Genomic DNA, 24,633 nt, shown 5'->3' on the forward strand with positions numbered 1-24,633 from the left:
GAGAAAGCCCAGAGCCAGGAGAATGGGGGAGTAAAGTGTAAGAAGCCTGGAAAGGTCAGAGGGGCCAGGTTATGAAAGGCTCCGCATGCCAAGCCGATCATTGTAAACTACTAGTAATTATTTTTTTGGCTTGACCAGGCTCGGTGTCCTCAGGCATCCCATTTTTCCAGCTAGGTTCTTTGTCAGATTCAGGTGCCAAGAAAGTTTTTGATCCTGAGATTATAGTTTTAGAGCTGAAGGGTCTTTAGATGTCCTGTGATCCAACCCCTTCACTTTAGAACAATGAAGCCGAGAGAGCTTTTGATCGGTTACCCAAAGGCACCCAGTAGTAAGTGGCAGAACTGGGATTTGAACTGAAATCCCCAAATCCAATAAGGCAGGTAGTCGGCACAGTAGATAGAGTGCCCGGCCTAGAGCCAGGGAGACTTGAGTTCAAATTTGGCCTTAGACACTTACTAGCTGTGTGATCTTGGGCAAGTCACTTCACCCTGTTTGCCTCAGTTTCCTTATCTATAACATGAACTGGAGAAGGAAATGGCAAACCACCCCAGTATTTCTGCCAAGAAAACCCCAAATGGGGGTCATGAAGAGTCAGATGTGACTGAACGACAACATTCTCATGCTAGAGGGAGAATTACTCCTGACTTTCCTTGTATGTGGAATCCAAACTCTCCTTCCCAAGACAGAAAAGTGGCTTGTAGTTCGGGCCTGTAAGGTTGGAAGAAGGCAATGCTGAGAACGGGTCCTGTGCATCTGGAGAGAAAGGGGGGATTGATTGACTTGGAATGTTCCAGCTGTGAGAGCCCCACCTCCAGCTCCATTGCCCAACTGTAAAAATGCAAATTCAGGCCAGCTGTGATTTACCAGTGCTTACTTATGTTAGCAGTAAAACTCTTTATTAAACTTCTTAAAATAAAAGCAGAGTTGAAAGCCCCTGAAGTGGGGAAGGCGTGAGGAATGGCGGGGGGAGCTTATGGTTTAAGGCCTTCACCTCCTCCCTTGGAAAAACTCAAGCCCAAAGCTTGCCCAGTCAGAGTGTTCCAATGTGAATATGTTGTTCTAAATTCCCTGGGAAAATGGCGAAAGCATTTACCTGAAGCTTACTAGGTGCCCAGCACCGTGCTAAGTAAGCACTCCAATCTCATTTGATCATTACAATAACCCTGGTAGGTAGGTACTGATATTATCCCTATTTTACAGTTGAGAAAACTGAGGCAGACAGAAAGCTCTTGTGATTCCCTGAAGGTTACATAGCTAATGAGTGTCTGAGGCCACCTTTGAACTCAGGTCTTTCTGACTCCAGGCCCTAGGTCTATGTAGGGCTACTCTAACTCTAGAAAGAGGTAAGGGCTGGATATATAAATTTGGGAATCACCTCCACGAGATAGTCTTTTGACCCATGGGAACAAATGCGATCACAAGTGAGAAAGTAAAGAGATGAAAGAGAGCCCAAGTCAGAGCCTTGCTTGGAGAATACCTGTGTTGGGGGGGGGAGGGGCCTGAGATTGTTTGTGATCTGCAAAGGAGATGGAAGAAGGTCAGTCAGACAAAGAGGGCAACCAGGAAAGACTAGAGTCATGAGACCCCATGAGGAGAGAAGACCTAGGAAGAGAGGATGGTCAGTTTCAAAGGCTACGGAGGGGTCAAAAAGGACGAGGACTGAGAAAAACAAGGTTGTCACATTTAGCAAAGAAGAGATTGTAGACAGTGGTATGCTGATCAATATTTAACAATTTGCTTTCTAAAAAAAAACTGCATATATACACATATGTAAATTTATTACAAATTTTACTTATATAAAGGATGGGTATAGCACACAATTTACAAATGATAATAAAATTTACAAAACTCATTGCTGTAAATTCTGTATAACAAATTGATTCTCACACAATGCTTTCACTGATTTTTGCCAAACTCTCATGTCCATAGCCAACCTATGGTTGCAATTCAACCATAATTTGAAAATGGAGTTGCATCCCAATCCCCTAATTCTTTTTCCAATAAATTTATTGTCATTAAATCTGATGTGTGGCCTATCGTTGAACTACTTCTCACCCTTTTACAAATTATATTCATTAAACTGAAATTTCTTTCCCCTTTAGAGCTACTGATAGCAACAGTACTAATTGTCTTTCTGTATAGTTTCAGGGAGTGGAATATTGCTTGTGTAATATTATTATCTACAAAACCTCCAAAACCATACAAATCAATTTCGTGTTTTAAAATTTCACTTAAATGAGATAACATTTTTTCACCAGCTATCCATGATGTAGTTAGTTCTTCATAAGGCCAAGTAGATGGCTGTAATAAATCAAAATAATTAAAATTGCTTTCATCATTTCCATCTGATAAAAGATATAAGTTCACATGTTGGATTATATTTTCCAGTGAACATATTCTTAAAAAGGGCATTAAATGGATTATTTCTGTTCAATGGAATGTCTTTAAGTTCATCTGACTTAATCGCAGTCTTTAAGTTGTGATCCATACTTTCCAGCACCAACCTTTACATTTTCCAGAGCTCTTATGGTGCATTTGATTAATTTGGTGGCTTTTGGAATGTTTGTTCATCTTGGCATCAATGCAGTTGAAAGCAATGAAAATCCTTCAAGAATGTCAATTACTAAAGTAAGCTCTTGGGAAGAAATTAGTGTTAGCTAATCTCTTTGTCAAACCAAGATGAAAAGAACAAGAAAAATGCACATTTGATGCAAGATATGCAGCCCATTCTTAGTGGCTATGCTTGGCCCACATTCCACTCATCCTGGTCCTAGGACTCAGCCAATTTAATAGTTTTAGTTTTCGAATTCTTTAGCTGTAATTTCTAGTGTGGCTTGAGTTTTATTGTTTTAGCTATTGTTCAGTTGTTTTCAGTCACGTCCGACTCTTCATGAGCCCACTTGGAGTTTTCTTGGCAGAGATACTGGGATGGTTTGCCATATCCTTCTCCAGCTCGTGTTACAGGTGAAGAAACTGAGGCAAACAGGGTTAAGTGACTTGGCCAGGGTCATACAGCTAGGAAGTGTCTGAGGCCAGATTTGAACTCAGGAAGATCAGTTTTCCTGAATCCAAGCCCAGTGATAAAACTGAATCAGTTTACCCAGAATTGTTTTAAAATGATTAACTTATTTTATTTCAGGTATTAAATTGTCAAATGACGACTGCAGTCAATGATTTAAAAAGTGTCAAATGATGATTTTAGGAAAAATTTCTAAGAACTTCATAGAGTCTCCAGACTTTCTTTCCAGTATTGTATCAGTCCCATTATGGACAGCTAGGTGGTACAGTGGATAGAGCACCAGGCTCAGAGTCAGGAAGACTTGAGTTCAAACTCTGCCTCACACACTAACTTGCTGTGTGACCCTGGACAAGTCACTTAACCTCTCTCAGACTTAGTTTCCTTAACTGTAAAACAGGGCAATAATAGCTCCTTCTTCACAGGGTAGTTATGAGGAAGAAATGAGATAATGTTTGTAAAGTGCTTAGGATGGGTGCCAGGCACCTAGTAAATGCTTCAAAATGCTTCTTTTTACCTCCATCAGAATAAAACACAATTAAGTTCACTTTCAAATATTCATTATCGAAGCCACAAAAATTTAAAATAGACAATAATGTATTGAAAACATGTTCTGCTGTGGCTGACACCAATCCTTTTAAAACCACAAATAGCATTATTGGTCTAGAAGCCGACTGAATTGTCCATGGGCTACGTTTCACAACAGGCTCACAAATTTCCTAAAAATTTAACATTCGGCTCTTGAGGTCTGGTACAAGCCAGCTCTATCATACAGCTGAATTCATAGGAAAGCTTTGACAGAGTAGCTTCCATTGAGTGATGGCAAGAAAGCCTGATTACAAGAGGTTCAAAAGGGGGTGAGATGTGAGGAAAAGTTGAGTATCGCTGCTTTTTCCTACAAGTCTTACTTCGATAAGGAGGGATGGGATGAGATGTAGGACACAGGATAATGATATGAGGAGATGTCAGGGTCAAAGTGAAGGGTTTTTTTAAGCAAGGAAAGAGCCTACAGGCCTACAGGTGAGGAGAAACTGAAGATGTGATCTGGTCAAACATCAAGCTAGAGACACAAGGTGTCCCAAAAGTCCCAGTGCAGTTTTAAGCCTTAATAGCTTGAATCCTTTAAGTTTAATTAATTAATAGCTTAATACTTCAAGTTTAAATTCATTTAATAACCTTAAATTGTGCTAACACTTTTGGAATGTTCTGACTAATAGTAACAATGACCACTTATCAACTCTTCACTCTAAATCCCCTCCTGATGCCTCTAGTACATTCACATATAGGTACATGTGGTCAAATGATGCTGTATTTCTAGGTCTGCTTTTTCCTTATTTGCATTATTTTATACAGGGCTTTCCCAGTGTGGTGTAGCAGAAAGGAGAACTGAATTTGGAGACACTTAGAGGACCTGGGTTCAAATTTGAGCCTCACCAGTTTTGACCTGTATGATCTTGGACAAATCATTTCCTTTCTCAGAGCCTCAGTTTCCTCATCTGGAAAGTAAGGGGGCTGGAGTAGATGCTCTCCAAAGTCCTTTCCAGCACCAAACCCATGAAACTGTGATTACAGATTACTCTATATTCCAAATAGTTTTTGTTTTTAGCAGCATTCTAAAACTCCATTACATAAACATATCACAATTTGCTTGGCCAGTCCCCAATTATTACAAGTAATATAGCTCTAAAAAACTTTGTACCAATATTTCAAAATTATTACTTTCTTCAGGTATAGCCATTATGATGAGATAACTGAGTTTCCGGATTGCTCTTCTGAAAGATTCTAGCATGCAATTACACCAGTAATGTATGAGTATAGCTGTTTCCTCACAGTTCTACTGATGTCATGTGTTACTATTTTTTATTCATTTTGTCAGTTTTGAAGGTATGCAGTAGTACCTCAGAGGTTTGTGATTTTTTTTTAATATAGGATAACCTTCCAAAAATATGGTCATTTTTATGGCCCTTTCATATTGCCAGATTGCTCATCAGAAAGACTATACTAATTTCAATTACACCAGTCATGTATGAATGCATCTGTTTCCCCACAGCTCCACTAATATCATGCTTTATTATTTTTATTTACTTTTGCTAGTTTGAAAGGTGTGCAGTGATACCTTGGAGATTTTTGTCCTTATTTTTATTGTTTTAATACAGGATAATCTCCATTTTTCCCATTGCTTCCTTACAACTGATATTGCCTTTCTGTGTTCATTTGTTCTGAATATTTTTATTTAGAGACAGAATATTGCCCTTATAGATTTGTGTCACTGCTCTATAAAATCTGGATGCCAAACTTTTATCTGACATTTTAAATATAAAAAATTTCTCCCAATCTGTTTCTTTCCTCTCTTAGATTTTTTTAATTGTACAAAATTCAAGTTTTATTTTATATGCTCAAGTTCATACATCTTGTCTCCAATAATTTCTTTCCTTTGTTTAATAGGTTAGAATTTATGCCCCCTATACATATGTAACAAATGTGTTATTCTATGTTACAGCTTTTGAAAGGCTGTGTGAGGAACATGGGTTACCCTCAAGTGAATCTACGCAAGGTGCCAGACCACAGTTCCGAATTATCTGTAAAATGAAGGGCTTAGGCATCTACTGTTCATTAGGCACCTACTGGGTGCAGAGCACTGGATTCTGAATGAATTAGCATTAGGAGTGATTAGGGAGTTTAGGTAAGATTCAGAGAGGTCCAGAAGGAGAAGAATTGAGAAAAGGTAATCGGGTTTAGTAATTAAAAGATTGTTGGTAACCTCCAATTCCAAATTAATGAGAGGTTAGTGTCATTATGGAAAAAAGGAGATTCAAGCAGCTAATTAATGCCTCTACTGTAGATTAAAATCTAATTGAAATTTTTGGAAACATGTCCTATAAAAATGGCTGGAGGATGGAGAAATGGGAAATTTAGACAATGTAAAAACAAAATATACCAATAAAATTGTATTTTAGACATATGATTTCCACTTAAAAGTAATTTATTTGGAACTTTCCAGGGACTTCAGGAAATATTTTGTAATGAAAGGTTCAAATATGACATAGTCTTTATCTAGGCATGAAAGTATTTCTGCTTTTATCAAGAAACATGTCTCCTGGACCCAAGGTCCCTTTGGGAGCCTTTAAGATTTTTGTCAATCAATCTAATAGTCAAAAACATGTATTTACTCAAACTCCTACCATGTGCCAGGGGCTCTGCTGGAGTCCAGGGGAGGATACAGGACACAGCCCCTGCACTTGCTTATAGTCTACTGGGGGGAGAAGATAGCAGTTAGAAGAGCTCTCAGGTCCATACCCCTAATTTTGCAGGTGGACAGACTGAAATGAGAGAGTGATTTGCTCAGGGTCATACAGCCATGAAACAACTGAGGTGAGATTTGAACCCTGGTCTCCCTGACTTCTGGTCTAATACTCATCTTGCTTCTCAGTGTTTACATGTAAGTAAATATAGGATACATATAAAATTGATACTCAGTGATTTGCTTGAAGAGTAGGTCAATGAACACTTCCAACAGGGGAAATCAAGGAAGGCCTCCTAAAAGAGGTGTCATCTGAGCTGAGCCTTGAAGGGAGCTAGAGGTTCCAAGAGGTAGAGGGGAAGAGGGAGAGCGTTCCAGGCATGGGATATGGAGGGCCACACAGAGGCAAAGCAAGTCATGCTATTTGGCGAGTAAAATGCATGAGCATAATCATAATCATAATTACATGTACAGATATGTAATTAGCCTGGAATTCTAGGTTGAAGACAGATGGTTAAGGGCTCTAAATGCTGAGCAGATTGGTTTGTATTTATCCAAGGGGCACAAGGAATCCCTTGAGCCTCCCGAGCAAGTGAGTAACATGGGAAGACCTGTACTTTAAGAATATTAGCTTGGGGGGTAGCTAGGTGGCACAGTGGATAGAGCTCCAGCCTTGGAGTCAGGAGAACCTGAGTTCAAATCTGACCTCAGACACATGACATTTACTAGCTGTCTGACCCTGGGCAAGTCACTTAACCCCATTGCCTAGCCAAAAAGAAGAAGAAGAAGAAGAAGAAAGAAGAAGAAGAAGAAGAAGAAGAAGAAGAAGAAGAAGAAGAAGAAGAAGAAGATTAGCTTGGCTGCTGGCTGCACAGATGATAAATCAGAGAGGGAGAGGCTGGATACAGGGAGAGGAATCTTTGGAAACAGTCGAGGCAAGAGGTGATGAGGGTTTAGACTGAGGTGGTTTGGGTATGAGTAAAGAGAAGGTGACTGATGGAGATGTTGAGGAGGTGGAATTATTAGAACTCAGCCACTTATTGGAGATAGGGGGTAGTGTGGTGGGGGGGTGCGAGGAAGAGGTCAGGGGTGACTTCTAGGTTGCCGATAGGATAAGTGGATGAATGCTGCTGCCCCGTGGACTGAAGTAGGACAATGAGAAGGATGGATGGATTTAGCAGGAAAGATAACGCGTTCTGTTTGGGACGTGTTGAGTTTGAGTTGTGGGACATTCAAGTGGCGATGGCTGGAAGGCGGTTAGACATTCAGGACTGACACTCAAGAGACAGGTTGCGGCTAAATATGTGATGTTATTACCAGCAGAGAGATAACAGTTGGATTTATGAGAGATCTGATTAGATCCCAAACGTAGAGGAAAGAACTGAGATACAATGACAAATGGGTGCAAGACGTGGTTGATGAGGAGACCGAAAAGGATCAGGCGGCCAGGTAGGGAGAGAAGCTGGAGAATAGTCTCAATGGCTTAGAGGAAGGCGTAAGTGGTATGCTTATCAAACGATGGACGCATGGCAGACACACAGTTCAGTCCCTGGATGAGCTAGGTCCAAAGAGAATTTTTGGGCTGGGGCTAAGGAAATGACATCGAGTGAGGGACCCAGCAAACATCGAAGCTCAGGGTGGAGGAGGCGTGGTTAGGCAGCTATTTTCTGGAAAGGTCCGAGGTGTTTAAAAGGTCTGGAAGCTCACTGCCAGTCAACAGCGTGACTCGGTGACCCAAAGCAATCGAAACCTTACTCTACATTGAGACGGGTCGGGCTTCCAGGAGTGAGGAGGATCGTGAGGGCCCTGCCCTGGTCAGACCACAGACTCTTGTGTTCAGGTCCAGGTGCCACAGTGTGAGGACTCTGGTAAGCCAGAGAGAGTCCAGAGGAAGGCAACCAGGGCAGGGAAGAGCCTTGGAGTTCAAGTCACAGAAGGATCAGGTGAAGGAACTGGCTGGTAATGTTTAGTCTGCAGAAAAGAAAAATCAGGAGGTCCATATTAGCTGTCTTTAAGTAACTGAACGGCTGGCATGTGGAACAGGGATTAATCCTGCTCTGTGTGGCCCCAGAGGGCAGGATAAGGAGCAAAAGGGGGGCAAATTTATGCTTGATGTCAGGGAAAACTTCCTACTAATTAGAGTTGTCCCAAAGCAGAACAGACTGCCTTGGGAGAGGTTGGAGGACTTTGGGCCAAGGCTGCAATGACCCACTTGTTAGGGTTTTTTTGTCTTGGGGATCGTTGTTCAGGTTTGGATTGGATGAGATTTCCCTTTCAACTATGAAATTCCATCCTTCTCTGGCTCTCTAAGAACCTAGGGCTACAAAGCTTAAGGCCCACTCTCTGGTACCCAGTAAAAGGATTCTGAGCCAATCGGATGAAAGCATTTGGCTGTAAGAAGCTTTGTCATAAATATCTGTAGGAAATTACAGCGGCATCTTGTAGCGGGTATTAAATTTGTGGAGCACATTGGCTTCTTCCCACCACATAGTTTCCCTCCTGGTAAATGAGGGTTTTTTTTTTTAATTAGAGGGTTAGAGGGGCTGGGGAGGATTGGTAAGAGCGGAACCTTGGTTTGAATCTAGTCCAGGTCAACCCTGTGACCCCAGATTGTTTGTGTCCTGTGTGAAATGAGCTGGTGTACTCAGCCAGCTCCTTAAGAGACTGCTTTTCCAATCGAAGTTGGCACTAATTGGTTTCCCTGTTGACAAGCTCAGCAGATAAGCTCAGGATTGAACTGGCAGTGAGTGGGAACAGCATTGAAAATCCCTCTTTTTCATCTTTGGAAAGTCTGCCTTGTCAGCCTGGGGGTACAAAGGAGACTGAGGTCCTGCCCTCCTGAATTCCAAAGACATGGACTTGGGAATTCTTTGCTGTCCTCACTGAAGCGGCTGAGAATTGGGGCTTAGAGGTAAGGCCCTTCTCCTCAGCTTCCCCCGGTGGGGGTATAGAGTAGGAAGAACTGTGGCTTTGGAGTCAAAAGACCTGAGTTTGCAGCTTAGCCCTGCCCCTTACCACTTGTATGACCCAAACAAGTCATGATCATACTCAGACTCAGTTTCTTTGTCCATAAAATGAAGGGACTAGAAGAGATGATCTCTAAGGGCTCTTCTAAACAGAAATCCTATGTTCCTGTGGCTTGCAAAATGGGAATAGTCAACATCCCCCCTTTTGCCATCTCCCAGGACCTCGCCTTCCCTTACTTTGGAAATTTCTGTGAAGCCATGACAATATGAACAATGAAAAATTAGCTTTTGGGAGAAGTTCCTCATAGTGTAGTAGTGAGGTGGTTGGACTTAGGGTCAGGAAGACCTGGGTTCAAATTCTGCCTCTGATCCCTTCCGTATCTCTGAGGAACAGTTGCCTCTTCTGAAAAATGAAAATAATAATTGTGTTGACCAATGATATAATAATAATGTTGATAACTGCCAGCGCTTTAAGATTTTCAAAGTACCTACATTTCCATTTAATCTTCATAACAACCCTTTGGGGTAAATGCTAGGATTACCATCATCTCTCTTTTACAGATGGAGAAAATGGGGCACCGAGTGGCTAAGTGACTTGCCTATGGACTTCTTCAGTTCAAATCTAGTATTTTGCAAATCTTCAAGTGACATTTATCATTATATCATCATCATTACTGTTGTCATCATTGACATGATGATGTTGAGGCATGAAAACACAAATTTCATTGTTTTGGAAACCCACAAAAGTCACCTACATGTTGGCAGCTAGATGGGATGGTGACTAGGATGCTGTACCTGAGAATCAGGAAGAACTCAATTTAAAACCTGCCCCAAACAGTTCCTGGCTGTGTGACCCTGGGTAAGTCACTTAATCTTTTTCTGCCTAAATTTCCTCATCTATAAAATGGCGATGATAATAATAGCACCTACCTCCCAGGGTTGTTAAGAGGACCTAACGGGATAACAGCTGTAAAAGGACTTTAAAACCTTAAAAGTGCTATATAAATGCTAGCTATCATAATAATAATGTCAGTAGTAGTAGAATTTTTTATTCTGAACTTAACAAAGACCAAATAAAATGAATCTTTCCATATATATATATATATATATATATAGTAGAACAGAGAGGATTGTATATGAAACTCATTATGTATAGCTTGATTTTCTTTTTTTAAATTAATTTTTCTCAATGACAAGAATTTATTTTCTCTTCCATCTCCCCCAGCCAATTGAACTAACAGATGTCAAATTCTAGTACAAAGTAATAAGCATCAAAACGAGGTGGTTCTGAATTAAAAAGAGAGAGGTTCATTAGTGGAGCCGATTAGGCACATAAGTCAAGAACAGAGGAGTCAAATGATTCCAACTCCAGGGGTAAGAACTCAGTATCTGTCAAAAACAGCTGCAAAAACTGAGAAGCAATCTGGTCTTTCTTTTTAAGTATAAGACAAATTCAGTCTGTAGCTTTCAAAGCTAACCTACTTATCTATGCTTCTTTCTGACCTTCCTTCAGCTCTCTTCTCTGTAGTTTTTTGAAAGATGCCTCAATGAAACCTATTTTGCTTCTTTTTTTCCTTCTTACTCTTCCTTTCTCCCCCCACTATCTCCTCTCCCTCCCAGTGGAAAAACAAAAAACCAAGCCCGTGTAACAAACATACACAGTCAAGCAAAACACACTGCCTGTGTCTGAATGTGTCTTACGCTGAATCTTGATGTTGGCTAGAATTTTTTTTTTAAAAAAAGACTTGATTTTATTGAGGCATATTATCCTAGGATCTGTGAAATAGTGACACTGTGTCTTCAGCCATGGGATCATGGATTTTGAGCTTGCAAGGGTGTAAGGACCTAATCCCCTCATTTCCTTTTTTAAAAGTTATTATTCCAATGTTAAATACCAAATATACATTTCCATATACATTGTAGAACAGAAGAAAGGGATGATACATGAAACTGTCCATTTCTGCTATGTAGAACTCATTTTTTCTTTTTAAGTATATAACAAATGTATCATGTTTCTTTCAAAGCTGTCCTGCTAGTCTGTGGCTCTTTAGGTCTCTTCTCACTTTTTTTAAACCCTCTCCCTCTTTCCCCTCTCTTCCCCACTGGAAAGGAAATGGAACCCTGTGTGACAAATATGCATGGTCCAGCCAAACAGACTCCCACATTGGTCACGTGCAGAAACGTACGTTTCATTCTGCGTTCTGAATCCATCACTTCTCTGAGTTGGTGGGTAGAACGATGCATCGTTGGGATGATAATTACATTGATTAGAACTTTTAGGTCTTCTAAAATTGTTTTTCCTTACATTGTTGTTGGTTGCACTCAATTCACTCTGCACCAATTCAAAAGTATCTTCCCAGGTTTCCTTTCTTTTTTTTTAAATAATAATTCTTTTTTATGTATCTTTTTTTTTTAAATTTTAGGCAATTAGGGTTAAGTGACCTGCCCAGGGTCACACAGCTAGTAAGTGTCAAGTGTTTGGTCTGAGGCTGGTTTTAACTCAGGTCCTTCTGACTTCAGGGCTGGTGCTCTATCCACTGCACCACCTAGCTGCACCCCCAGGTTTCTTTAAAGCCATCCCCTTTGTCACTCCATATGACAAAATGGTATTCCAATAAACTCATATCATCAATCAATTAATATCTTATTGAGTGCCTACTATGTGTCAGGCACTGGGCTAAGTGCTAGGGATACAAAAAGAGGCAAAAGATAGTCCCTGACCTCAACCAGCTTACAATTCAACTGGGGAAGACAATATGCAAAAATATACAAAGTACAGCTAGGTGGCACCATCACGAACAGAGCACTAGGGCCTGGAATCAGGAACGTTCACCTTCCTAAATTCAATCCAGCCTCAGATACCACCTGTGTGACCCTGGTCAAGTCACTTCACCCTCTTTGCCTCAGTTTCCTTATCTGTAAAATGAGCTGGAGAAAGAAATGGTAAATCACTCCAGTATCTTTGCCAAGAAAACCCCACGTGGGGTCACACAGAGTTGGACACACTGAAACAACCGAACAACGAAGCTGTGTACAGGATACATGTCAGACCAAGAGGACCATTGACATCACAGGGTGAGGTCTTGACTTGCTTGTGAATTTGGATTTAAGTGAGGCTCACGCTCTCTTGTCCAGCGGCAGGACAAGAGTTAAGACCACTGGTGACGACCCGGGATGCAGCAGATGACCTTGGTTTCTTTGATGTCTGACCAAGCTCTCAGTGCTCCACGGCGCCTATTTCACCTTCGCGGCCATTGAAACAGATCATTCTCATCCGCCCATTCTGTGGGAGGAAAGCTTCACGCGGTTGGGGTAGACATCCCCCTAACTCACCAATGGTTTCGAGGACTGTTGGTCCTCCTCAACCTGGTTGAGCCCATCTGCTGAGGCAGTTTTACTGGGGTGTGGCCACTGTGCAGACTGTATCTTGGAGCCAGAGGTGAGAGCTGGGTGACAGGTAGACACCAAAGGTGATGAGCAGCCCTGAAAAGGGCTCAGCAAGTCCTCACGCCGAGGTGCTGGTCTGCCCTGAACACTCCATAGACCCAGGATAAACAGGAAACAGCACAGAGAAGGTACTGGAATTAACAGCATGATTTGGTTCAGCCTTTTCCTAGTTGGTAGGCATATCCAATTCTTTGCCACTGCTATAAATAGTTTTGCTTACACGAGTCCATTTCCTCTTTCTTTGATTAGGGTACAGACCAAGTACTGGTGTCTCTGGGTCAAAGCCTTCAGTAACTTTGGGGGCGTAGTTCCAAACTCATTTCTAGAATGCCTGGGCCACTTCACAGCCCCACTAACAGTGCATTAATGCACCTGTTTTCCCATAGCCCCTTTAATGTTTGTTATGTTTATCAAGTTTGTCAAACTAATGGGTCTGAGGTTGAACCTTAGAGTTGCTTTAATTTGCATTTGTTTAATTATTAGTTATTTAGCTACAGGTAGCTTGGATTTTTTTTTCCTTTGAGAATTCTCTGTTCATTACTTTTGACCATTTATCAATTAGGGAATGACTCCTGTTCTTATATATATGAATCATTTCCATATATCTCTTGGACGTGAGACTTGTAATAAAAACTTGCTACAAAGACTCCCCTTTTCCCCATCCCATAACTGTTTTTCTTCTCATTTTAACTGTATTGAACTCTCTTATTTTCCAGAGGAGAAAATAGGCTCAGATTAGTAAAGTGACTTTCCTAGGGTCACGCAGAGAATAAATAGCAGAGCTGGTATTTGAACCTAAGTCCCCCGATGAATCCAGTGTATTTTGCATTTGTTTCTGTCGTTAATATTCATGGTGGGCTCAGAAGAACAATGCCTTCATACCCTTCCTTCCCCCTGCTTCTTTCCAAAAGCCTGAGAGGAGAGACTCAAGGCTGGAAGGGGGGAGGGATGGGAGACTGAGCTCCTTTGAGCTGGGCTTGGGCAACTGGCTGGGAGCCAGCTCCCTTCAGAGGATTTGCATGTGAATGGGGTCCAGGGGGCCACCAGGGCTACCCTAGCATTACACCCTCCTCCTCCTCCTCGGTAGGAAGTGCTCTCCAGGCCACCCTTTCTCTTAAAAAGCCTGAGATTCAGCCTGACCTCCTGACCCCCACCTGCCCTGCTGGGCTCTGTTTGCCAGAGCCCAGTTTAAAAAGCTGGAGGCAGGGTCAGTGTCAATGTCAAGACTGCATCAGTCCCCAGTGACTGTCTATGGCTGGCAGAATGTCTGGGCAGGCTCAGGTGTTCTTCCCTGAAGGCTGTCTCCTCGGTTCCCCTGAGAAGAGGCCTTAACTCCTGTTTTGAATCCCATCAGCTTCCCCTCTGACCTCTGCCTTAATGAGGCTTTATTAAAAATGTTCTAATGCTAGGGAAGGAAGAGCCGGAGGCCCTCCCCTTGTTAGCTGGCCTCCTCTGGGTCAGGGTGGCCCAGGAAGAGCCAAACACCGAGGGGCTGCTTTTTCAAAAAGTAAAATCTAGTCAACAAACTTTTAACAAGTCCCTACTTCATGCTGGACACAGCCAGCCTTCCTAGAGCTCAGAAATAACAACCACTCATGGCTCTCTGGAGGACCATAGACCTACAGCCGAAATGGACTTGGAGGTGATCTGGTCTAAGGCCATCACATTACAAGTGATGACGCCAAGATCGAGAGATTAAATGACTTGCCTTAAGTCACAGGGGTAGCCAGGGACGGAGGGGATATGAAGCCAGAGCACTTCTGCATCCCAAGCCTGCACATTCCGCTGCCCCTTCCATCCATCCATCCATCCATCCATCCATCCATCCATCCATCCATCCATCCATCCATCCATCCATCCATCTATCCATTTATTCATCCATCCATCCATCCATCCATCCATCCATCCATCCATCCATCCATCCATCTATCCATTTATTCATCCATCCATCCATCCATCCATCCATCCATCCATTCATTCATTCATTCAACAAGTAATTATTAAGGAGGCAGGCACTATGTGACAGGAATAAAGGGTCAAATGTGAAACATTCCCTGCCCCCAGATAAGAGAAAATATGTAAAATGCTTTTTAAACCTGAAAATGCTATGTAAACGTTAGCTATAATTACTATTATTCCTCTGAGGATACAACAACATCAAGCAAACCTACTATGTGCCAGGAACATAGGCCACTGAGACAATCAAGGAATAGAGCCTGCCCTTGGGTAGCTTACCTTCTATTGGGGAGACAACCTATTCAAATAAAAATAAATACAAAAATACACAGGAAAAACAAAGTAACTCCTTTGAAAGGCACTAGCAACTGGGAGTGGGGAAGGACTTGGGGAGGAGATCGGGAAAGGTCTCCACTAGAAGGTTGTGATTAGGCTGAACAACAACTAATAATAATAATTAACATTTCTATAGTGCTTATTATGTGCCAGGCATTGGGCTAAGTGCTTTACAATTACTATTTCATCTGATCCTCACCACAACTCTGATGCTATTATCATCCCCATTTTACAGATTAGGAACCTGAAGCAAACAAAGGTTAACTTGATTGTTCAAGGTCACTGAGGTAGTAAGAGTCTGAGGCTATAGTTTGAACTCAGATCTTCCAGACTTCAGGCCCAGCCCACTGCACCATCTTGCTGTCCTAGCTGAATTTTAAAAGAAAGTAGGAATCGGGGCAACTAGGTGGTGCAGTGGATAGAGATCCGGCTTTGGAGTCAAGAGGACCTGAGTTTAAATCTGGTCTCAGACACATAACACACAACACTTACTAGCTGTGTTGCCCTGGGCAAGTCACTTAACCCCAATTGCCTAGCAAAAAAAAGAAAGAAAGAAAGAAAGAAAGAAAGAAAGAAAGAAAGAAAGAAATTGCCTAGCAAAAAAAGAAAGAAAGAAAGAAAGAAAGAAAGAAAGAAAGAAAGAAAGAAAGAAAGAAAGAAAGAAGGAATTAGTGATTTTAGATTTGCAAAGCACTTTTAACATATATTCACTCTTTTGTCCTTCACAACAAGCCTACCTTACAAGTATTAGCCTTACTTGGCTAATACCATGCAGCTACTAACTGGAATCCATCTGATTAATTCAGTTTGTTCAAGATGGAAGGGACCTTCGAGGTTATCTAATCCAACCCATTTATTTTAAGTTTGAGAAAGAAAGGGGGTCTAGAGAGGGGACAGGGTCTGCTCAGAGTCACCCTGATAGGATATACACTTTTCCACCAGGCCTCTTCCAGAGTCCAACCCCAGCTAATGCCTAGGAGGGGGATGAGACACAAACACAGATAATTTGGATACGTCAACAATTCCTGATAAAATGCATTGAACACATACAGAACAAAGTGCTTTGTGAAGTCTGAGGGGACAGATTATCACCTTTGAGCAGGTTCAGCATGGGCTTTCTGGAAGAGGCACCATTCAACGTGGGCTCTAAAAGATGGGAATGGATTCAAAGTACCAGGGGCTTCTTTTTCTATTTTTTTTTTTTGAGGCAGCTTTGTGTAATACAGGAAGGAGCTCTCAACCTAAGGTCCAGAAACTTGTTTTGAAAAAAGAAATTTGCTAACTGTATTTTATTTGGTTTGTTTTATAATCTTGGATGATTTATTTTATACATCTAAAGACATGATTTTGAGAAGAGGTCTCTAGGTTTCACCCGATTTGTTATCTAAAAATGGTTATGCATACCTGGTGAAAGGAATGAATTTGTAGACTCAGAGTCAGGAAGAGCTGGGTTCAAATCCCCCATCAGACAGTTTGTGACCTCGGGCAAGTCATGTACCTTAGCTTAGCACAATGCCTTTCAAACAGTAAGGACTGACAACCTCTGAGCCACAGGCATCCTTCAAAGATGCAACCACTGAGTTAAGGATAGATTGGGATATTTGGTGGTGGACAGATTTCTCATACTCCCCTAAATCTGGGCACATGGGTATGTTTTTTAAGTATTGGCTCTATATCCTTTGTAACTCTGTGGTCAAATTGAGAAAGAGACAGGCAGAAAGAGGGAGGGGGAGGGGAAAAGGGGGAAGAAGAGAGGGAGGGAAAGAAGAGTAGAGTGAATAGAGGAAGAAGAAGGAAGGAGAGGAGGAGGAGAAGGAGAGAGAGACAGAGACAGATAGACAGAGAGAGAAAGAGAGAGAGAGAGGGACAGACAGACAGAGAGACAGAGAGAGAGAGAGAGAGAGAGGAGAGAGAGAGAGAGAGAGAGAGAGAGAGAGAGAGAGAGAGAGAGAGAGAGAGAGAGAGAGACTGGCACTGACTATTCCAGTATGGCAGAGTCCTGGGACTTGCCAGAGTCTGGTACTTTTCTTATCTGAGAGAAGGGCAGGGGCAATCTTTGCCTTTGGCACGTTCAGCCCTAAGCATATTCAGTCTTCCTCCTGCACAAGATCTGTCTGGCTGCCATCTTCCTCTTCCCAGGGGGGAGGCCCCCAGGTTAAATGCTGGCATTGTCCAAGGCCACAGATCAGAATCAGCTGTGGGAGTTCCTAGCTTCTCTGCTCGCCTTTGTGCCTCAGGTCACCAAACAGGTTTTCAGCCCCAGGTGAAGACCATTCTTAGGACAGGAAAGAAAAGGGAATGATCCTGACTCTGGGGCAGGGGAATGGAGGTATAGAATCATGGAGGCTACAACAGCAGGGCGGACCCCAGTCCTCTGCCTTCAGCAAAACTTTGGAAATAAGAAGGAAGGTACCAGGAGAGGCTGCGTCCCCTCGAAGCTAGCCAGGGGCCTGCAGAGTCAGGAGGTCCTGGCTCGGGTTGTCTCTGCCATTCACCGACTGTGTGACCATGTGACAACCTCTGCCTACCCTCAGATAGCTCTTTAAGACTATGATGTGTAAAGCAGGTGCCTATCTGTGTCAGAGAAGAGAATTTCCTCACCAGGAATTCCCTACACAGATGAAATCAAAGGTCTGTTGCCTTCAATCCCCTAAAAAACCAAAGACATGCTCTAGGATAATGTATGGGTGCCTAGAGAGCTGCCCCTGGGGGCAAAAGGACCTAGATCCCAGTCCTACTTTGTTACTGTTGTTCAGTCCTGCCCAACTCTTTGCGAACCCTTGGACTATTTTTTCCATGGAGGTTTGGTTTTGTTTTGTGTGAGGCAATTGGGGTTAAGTGACTTGCCCAGAGTCACACAGCTAGTGAGTGCTATGTGTCTGAGGTCACATTTGAACTCAGGTCCTCCTGACTCCAAGGCCAGAGCTCCATCTACTGCACCACCTAGCTGCCCCTATTTGGTTTTTTTGTTGTCGTTGTTATCGTTTGTTTTTGGTTTTTTTGCTTTGTTTTTGTTTTGTTTTTGGCAAAGATACAGGAGTGGTTTGCAAATAGGTTAAGTGACTTGCCCAAGGTCACACAAATAGTAAGTTAGGAAGGGGAACTTTTGTATTTTAATAGTGGTTTAGTTTTCAAAACATTTTCCTCCTAGGCACTTACACAGTTGATAGTGCAAATATTATGTTATAGCAGAAAGAACTTTTTTTGCAGTGAGAAGACCTGAGTTCAAGTCTATCTGGGGTAAATTATTTCCTCTCCCTGGGTCTCAAAGTCTCCATCTAAAAAGTGGGAGAGTTGGACAATACAGTCTCTAAGGTCCCTTCCAGCTTTATTTGTGTTTTTTTTGTTTTTTTTAGGCAATTGACTTGCCCAGGGTCACACAGCTAGTAAGGGTCAAGTGTTTGGTCTAAGGCTGGATTTGAACTCATGTCCTGACTTCAGGGCTATTGCCCTATCCACTGTGCCACCTAGCTGCACCCCCTTCCAGCTTTACAGCCAATGATTTGTATCACCAACATCCCTTTGTATAGCAGTTGACTGGATAGAGATGTGTCCCCATCTTGACTAGTGAGGTCCTCTGCTTCCTTCACATCCTGGGGTGTACTAGATACCCCGCTACTGGGCCTGGGTGTTTTGGCTCTGTAACCCCATGAAAGCCCTATGGCAATGGCCTGTCTCAGTGGTGGCACTAATCTCCAAGTCCTTCAAGTCATGGAATGTTAAAGATGGGAGGAACTCCCAGATGGATTACTAGTTTACTAGGTTATGCGTTAACATCTTATCTCCCCCATCTTAGCACAAAGCTCAAAGCTCTGGGCACAAAAGACCCTCACAATGTTCACTATGCCCTTAATAAAATGTTCTGGGCACAATAGACCTTTGTAAATATGCGTTCAGTTGTTAGACTCTAATTCAATCTCCAGAGGAGTGGACGTGATTTGTCCAAGGCCACAAAAAGTTACCATCAGAATTGGGACCAGAACAGAGTTTACTAGCCCCTAGTCCCCATTCTTCCTTCCACTGTGCCGAAGATTGAGTTTTATATAATTAAACGAGGTTGAGCTCCTACCCTCCTCTGTTCTGTGGGTGCTTCTCCTAATGACATGGAATAGGCCCTTGGGCGACTCTGTGCCCCTTTCATGAGCTGGGGGAGCTTTAGCTTGAAGCAGCTTAGCTTTTATGGAGAAAATCCTTTTTTATGCCTACTCAGCTGAGACTCCAGGGTTTAGGGGCAGCAAGGGAAGAAATGGGGTTGGTCCGTTTTCTGCAAAATGAGGAAGTTAGATGAAAAGATGTTTACACCATCCCACTGAGTTACCAAGAACAATGGATCTTCCTTGGGGGGCCAAGTGTGTGCTTCCAAAGGATGAAGATGATATTGGGGGCAGGTGAGAGGAGAGGAAGAACGGATCAGCAATGTAGTGAAAAATACTAGAACAGGAGTCAGGAGGCTGGCTGCCCGAGCTCTACCACTAACTAGCTATGCCCGTGGGGTTAGTCCCTTCTCTCCAAGCCTCAGTTTCCTTTTCCATCAACAGAGGGTGTGCACTAGATGGCTTCGAGGGCCCGCCAAGCTCTGACAGTTCATGTTCCAAGGTCATTCTGAGGTCTAAGCTCTCCTGGCTCTGACATTCTCCATTCAGTGTCGTAAGGCAGATGTGTGTGTGTGTGTGTGTGTGTGTGTGTGTGTGTGTTTAACCTTTTTGTGTGTCAGATATCTCTTTGGTAGTCTAGTGAAGCCCATGGTCCCTTCTCAGAACGTCTGTTACTGACATTCCTATTTGAAGGACACGCTACACTGAGAGGTTAGTAAACCAAGGCTGTAATTATTTCCCCGTCCAAGTTACGGCCACTCTGAAATCTATTCACGGACTCCAGATTAGGAACTCTTTTTTTTTTTTAAATTTTTTAAAAATTTTACTAATTTATTTTGATTTATCAACAATCACTTCCATATGCTTTTGAGTTGAAATTTTTTCTCCCCCTTCCTCCCCCCACCCTCCCCAAGACAGCGCACAATCTGATATAGGCTTTACATTTACATACCGATTAAACATATTTTCACATTAGTGAAGTTGTAAGTAAAAATTAAAACCAGTAGGAGGAACCATCAGAAAGATGAAACAAAACAACAGAAGGTAAAAATAAGTGATAGCGATTCGACTTCCATAGTTCTTTCTTTGGGTGTGGACAGCATTTTCCATCCCGAGGCCTTTGGAGATGTCTTAGATTCTCATAATGCCGAGAAGGGTTCAGTTTAACAATCTTAGTCATTGCATAACCTGGCTGTTATTGTGTACAAAGTCCTCTTGGTTCTGCTCACTTCACTCAGCATCAGACCATATAAGTCTTTCCAGGTTTTTCTGAAGTCAGCCTGTTCATCATTTCTTATAGCACAATAGCATTCCATTACATTCATATACCACAACTTGCTCAGCCATTCCCCAACTGATGGGCATAGGAACACCTTTTCTAAGATCTCTTTCAGTTGTGACAGCCTACCCTCAACATTCTAGAACAGAATGTCCCAACATTCTGCATTCGAAGGTTACTTTCACCCTGAAATTCTGGGTTCAACTTTCCCAGGTTCTGTATTGGAAGCTGAACGTTCTAACCGTCTTAGTTCTCAGGGCCACGTTCGGGCCCTTTCCTGGGCAGGGGGCACCCTTCCCTTCTGCTGAACCCCCCTTTTCTCCCCACACCCAGTGGACTTGGGGCCCGAGCCCCAGCCCACTTGCTTGCTCGCCTCGCCCCGCCCCTTCCCCGCCCCCCGGCTGGGTCCTTCGAGCCTGACCCTAGCTCATTCGCGTCCCCGCCTCCGCCCCTAGCCCGGCCCCCCGGAGCCCCGAGCCCGGGCCCCGCCCCCAAAACCGCGTTCCCTAGGCAGCCGCCGCTGCTGCCCAGTAAGCCGATCCTCTGGCTGCTGGCTGCGGGTTGTGAGCTGCGGGGCAGCCGCCGAGGCGGGCTGGCCCGGGGCTGCGGGGCAGGCGAGATGGCGCGCCCCGTGCAGCTAGCCCCGGGCTCGTTGGCGCTGGTGCTGTGCCGACAGGAGCGGGAACGGGGCGCCGCCGGGGCGCCGGAACCGGACCCGGAGCTGGAGCTCGGGGCAGCCGAAGCAAGCCTGGACGAGCTGCTGCCAGCTGGGGCCCCGGGGTCGCTGGATACTGAGGATGGGGAGCCTGGAGGCCGTGCGCTCTTCCGTGCCTTCCGTCGTGCCAACGCGCGCTGCTTCTGGAACGCGCGCCTAGCCCGCGCAGCCTCCCGGCTGGCCTTTCAGGGCTGGCTGCGGCGCGGGGTGCTACTGGTGCACGGGCCACCCGGCAGCCTACAGGTGTTGCGGGACGCCTGGCTGCGCCGGGCACTGCGCCCGCCGCGGGGCTTCCGCATCCGCGCCGTGGGTGAGTGAGCGCGTGAGGCGAGGAGGGGGACGGGCGCTGCTGGAGTTGGGGACCAGGGGCGCGAGTACCTGTTGGCTGGCGAAGTAGGGGGACAGGGGCTCCAGAGGGCGCGGGCAGCTCGGCCTGGCTCTGGAACGCATCAGTTCTCTCTCGAGAGGGAGGCTAAGCGAGCAAAGAAGGGAACCTGACCCGCTTCTCTTGGTGTCCCTGCCTGGCGCGCACCTCGCTCCCTCAAGTGCGGGACTTATCCAGTTAGGTGGTGAGCTCTCCGCAGAGCAGCCTCCGGGACTGATCTAGTCGGGGTCCTCCTATAGACACCAAAGATTTTGGGAGCAAAGAGCTGCCCCCTTCACGGACCCCTTGAGTGGGCGGGCGGGGGTGGCGATCTCTCCCTCCCTCTCCTCTCTCTCTCTCTCTCTCTCTCTCTCTCTCTCTCTCTCTCTCTCTCTCTCTCTCTCTCTCTCTCTCTCTCTCCCTCCCTCTCCTCTCCTCTCCCTCTCCCTCTCCCTCTCTCCCCCCTTTTCTCCCCCCTTTCTCCCCCACCTCCCTCTCCCTTTCCCTTTCTCTCTCTCCCCCCCTTCCCCCGCCCTTACATTTGGTTCAGAGCTGTGATTTCATCAGAGTAGGGAACTTCTGATTCCTTGGAAGAAAACCTTCGCCACCGATGCAGACTGGCCACTAGTGTACAATTTATAGTCTCAGAGCGCAGCCTGGGGCGCTGAGGGGGGCAAGAGACTTTTCCTGGGTCACTCAGCTAGTACGTCAATGACTGGACTTACACCAGCGGTTTCCCCTTCTGTGGACACCTATGAGTGTCCCTAAGGGGGAGGAGAATCATGATTATAGGCGTGGTCATGGGGCGTGCTGGGAATATTTGGTAAATGATTATATTTTATTTCTTATATGAACGGCAAACTCTCCGTTTATTTCTTTTCATTTTGAAGGTTTGCGAAAGCCAAGGGGTCCAGAGAATGGAAGGTTGGGATCCCCTAAACTACTCTAGGGGCTTTATTGCATAGCTTGAAAAAGTTCAGCCCAAATGAGGCAAAAGCCTCACTTGTGTTTTGTATAGGTTCAGCTGGGACTCGAGGGCTTCTCTGCAGGCAGTCGGGAAGGGGATGGGGTTGGTCAGTTTCCTTTGTAAAATGAGGGGGTTGGACTAAAGGATTTCTAAATCTATCCGAAGACAAAGCTTTTTTATTTAAAAAATTATCTTATGGCTACCTTTGGTTTTTACATCACCCTCATTTTTTAATATATCCCACACACCCGAGCGCTCGGGGAGCCATCCCTTGTAACAAAGATTCCAAAAGGAAGAGGAAAAAAGGCCACACTTGCCGAGAATGACAATAGCCGAAGTGTTCGGCAGCCATCCCCCTTGCCCCCTCGGCAGCGGAGGGTGGGAGGGAGCTGCATTTTCTCAGTTCTTCTCAAGGGCAAGTTTGGTCGTTATTATTATGCTGAAAAGAGTGCCTTCTTTTCTTTTCCCTTCCCAACATGTATTTTTTTGTCATTTATAGTTGTATTGATGTATTTTATTTTTATGTTACATGTTACTCCCACTTCTCTTATAATAAAATAAAGCATTAACTATAATAATACGGTGACCTCATCTGAAAGTACACACATTTCACATCTGTAATACCCTTCCTCTGTTTTTTTAAAAATGAACAGAAATCGATTTTCTTTTCATTTCATTCCCCACCCCATTGGGAAAAAAAAAGAAAACTTTTCTTGTGTCAAATATTCATAATCAAGAAAAACACAGCCCTCCGATGGCTATACACAATATATATATATATATATATATATATATATATATACATATATAACATATATACTTCATTGCACATACATACACACACACACACATGCCTTATTGCACACCTTAAATCCATCGCCTCTTTGCAATGGAGAATATGCACCACCATGGCTTCGAGTCCTCAGAACCCACTTTAGACTAGGTCAGATCTGTGGTCTTTTGTGTGTGAGTGCTGCCTCTGAGGATGCAGCAAGCCCATCTTGCCTTCCTACCATCGTTGGTTCTTCTTGTTCATACCCTGGAAATCTGTGAGTTGAAGGTACCCCCTCCCAGGGTGCTGGCAGCCTCCGTTGGCGTCTTTGAACATTCCCTGGGTAGAATTGCACATTGCCATGTCTATCCGTTTTCCCTTCATCTCACTCCAAGGCCATTCTCTCTCCTTCTCAGAGGCCATGATTCCTGGCCAATACCTTTTTATAATTCACAGATATATGCTGCAGCCTTCATGCATTTCTCCATTGCCCTTCAAGTGGTCAAAATTCTGATTTTTCAGAGATTTTTGCGTTCTGGAATTCCCAGTTCTTGCTTTCTGCCCTCAAATCACATCGTATTTATTTGTACATCTGTTCTGTCCCTTTCCTCAAAATGTAAACTCCTTGAAGGCAGGGCCTACTTCCTCTGTATCCCCAGTGCCTAGAACAGAGTAGATGCTTAGGATTGTTTTAATTTTGGACTGATCTGACTGCTGAGCCCCAGTGCTGACCTGGGAGGATTGAGGTGCCCAGGCTGGGGCCTGGGCCCCACCTTCACTCTTGGCTGTGCTTAAAGCTGGTAATGCTCAGCAAAGCAACTGAAGTAGCTGCCTTCCTGACAGCTCATCAGCTAAATAAACAGGGAAAGTAGCTCCCACATTACCAACCCCTGAGTGCAAACCCTGCCTGACCTTTTCTTTCTTCCCTTTTTTTTTTTCTGAAGAACCAGCTGTCAGTCAGACTTTTTCTTGAAGGGTTGATTTTGGGGGGGGGGTTGTGCTTTGTTAGAAGATAGAAAGCTTTAATGCTTGTGCAAAATATCTTTGGACTGGATTCTCAAGCAAAACCCTGCCTTCAGTCCTGTGGTTGGACAGTCATAGAACACAGAACGGCAGAGCCAGCCAGAAGGGACTTTAGAACATAGTGTTAGTGTAGAAAGGGACCTTAGGGCCCAGAATGTCAGAGCTGGAAGAGACCCTGGGGCATAGAATGTCAGGGCTGGGAGGGACCCTGGGACATAGAATGTCAGGGCTGGGAGGGACCCTGGGACATAGAATGTCAGGGCTGGGAGGCCCACTGGAGACCACATCTAGTTAAACCGTCTTCTTTTCCAGAGGTCTTGACTAAGACCCTGAGTTTCCTGAGTTTCCTTCGCTGAAGGAGCCCAGGTCTTTGCTTCACCCTCGTGAAAAGGCTCTTTTCCCCAGTGCTGCCTGAAATTTCCACAAGTTTTTCTTGTGAATATTTGGTTGCTCTATC

The 24,633-nt window shown here is 44.1% G+C and overlaps 1 protein-coding gene and 1 pseudogene across 1 annotated transcript in view; one reads left to right on the top strand and one right to left on the bottom strand.

The window, feature by feature from the left end:
- Nucleotides 1–1,849: 1,849 nt before the first annotated feature.
- Nucleotides 1,850–12,900, bottom strand: LOC144456382 (E3 SUMO-protein ligase KIAA1586-like; annotated as a pseudogene).
- A 7,917-nt stretch (nucleotides 12,901–20,817) lies between these two features.
- Nucleotides 20,818–24,633, top strand: part of STOX1 (storkhead box 1) — a 65,315-nt gene continuing 61,499 nt past the window's right edge. The window contains 1 exon segment of the mRNA XM_020975215.1: nucleotides 20,818–21,360. Coding sequence (XP_020830874.1) covers nucleotides 20,955–21,360 — 406 coding nt within the window. The 5' untranslated portion in view covers nucleotides 20,818–20,954.

The sequence above is a fragment of the Phascolarctos cinereus genome, unplaced genomic scaffold (assembly GCF_003287225.1).
Source record: "Phascolarctos cinereus isolate Bilbo 61053 unplaced genomic scaffold, phaCin_HiC Scaffold_3;HRSCAF=262, whole genome shotgun sequence".
Classification (NCBI taxonomy): Eukaryota; Metazoa; Chordata; class Mammalia; order Diprotodontia; family Phascolarctidae; genus Phascolarctos; species Phascolarctos cinereus.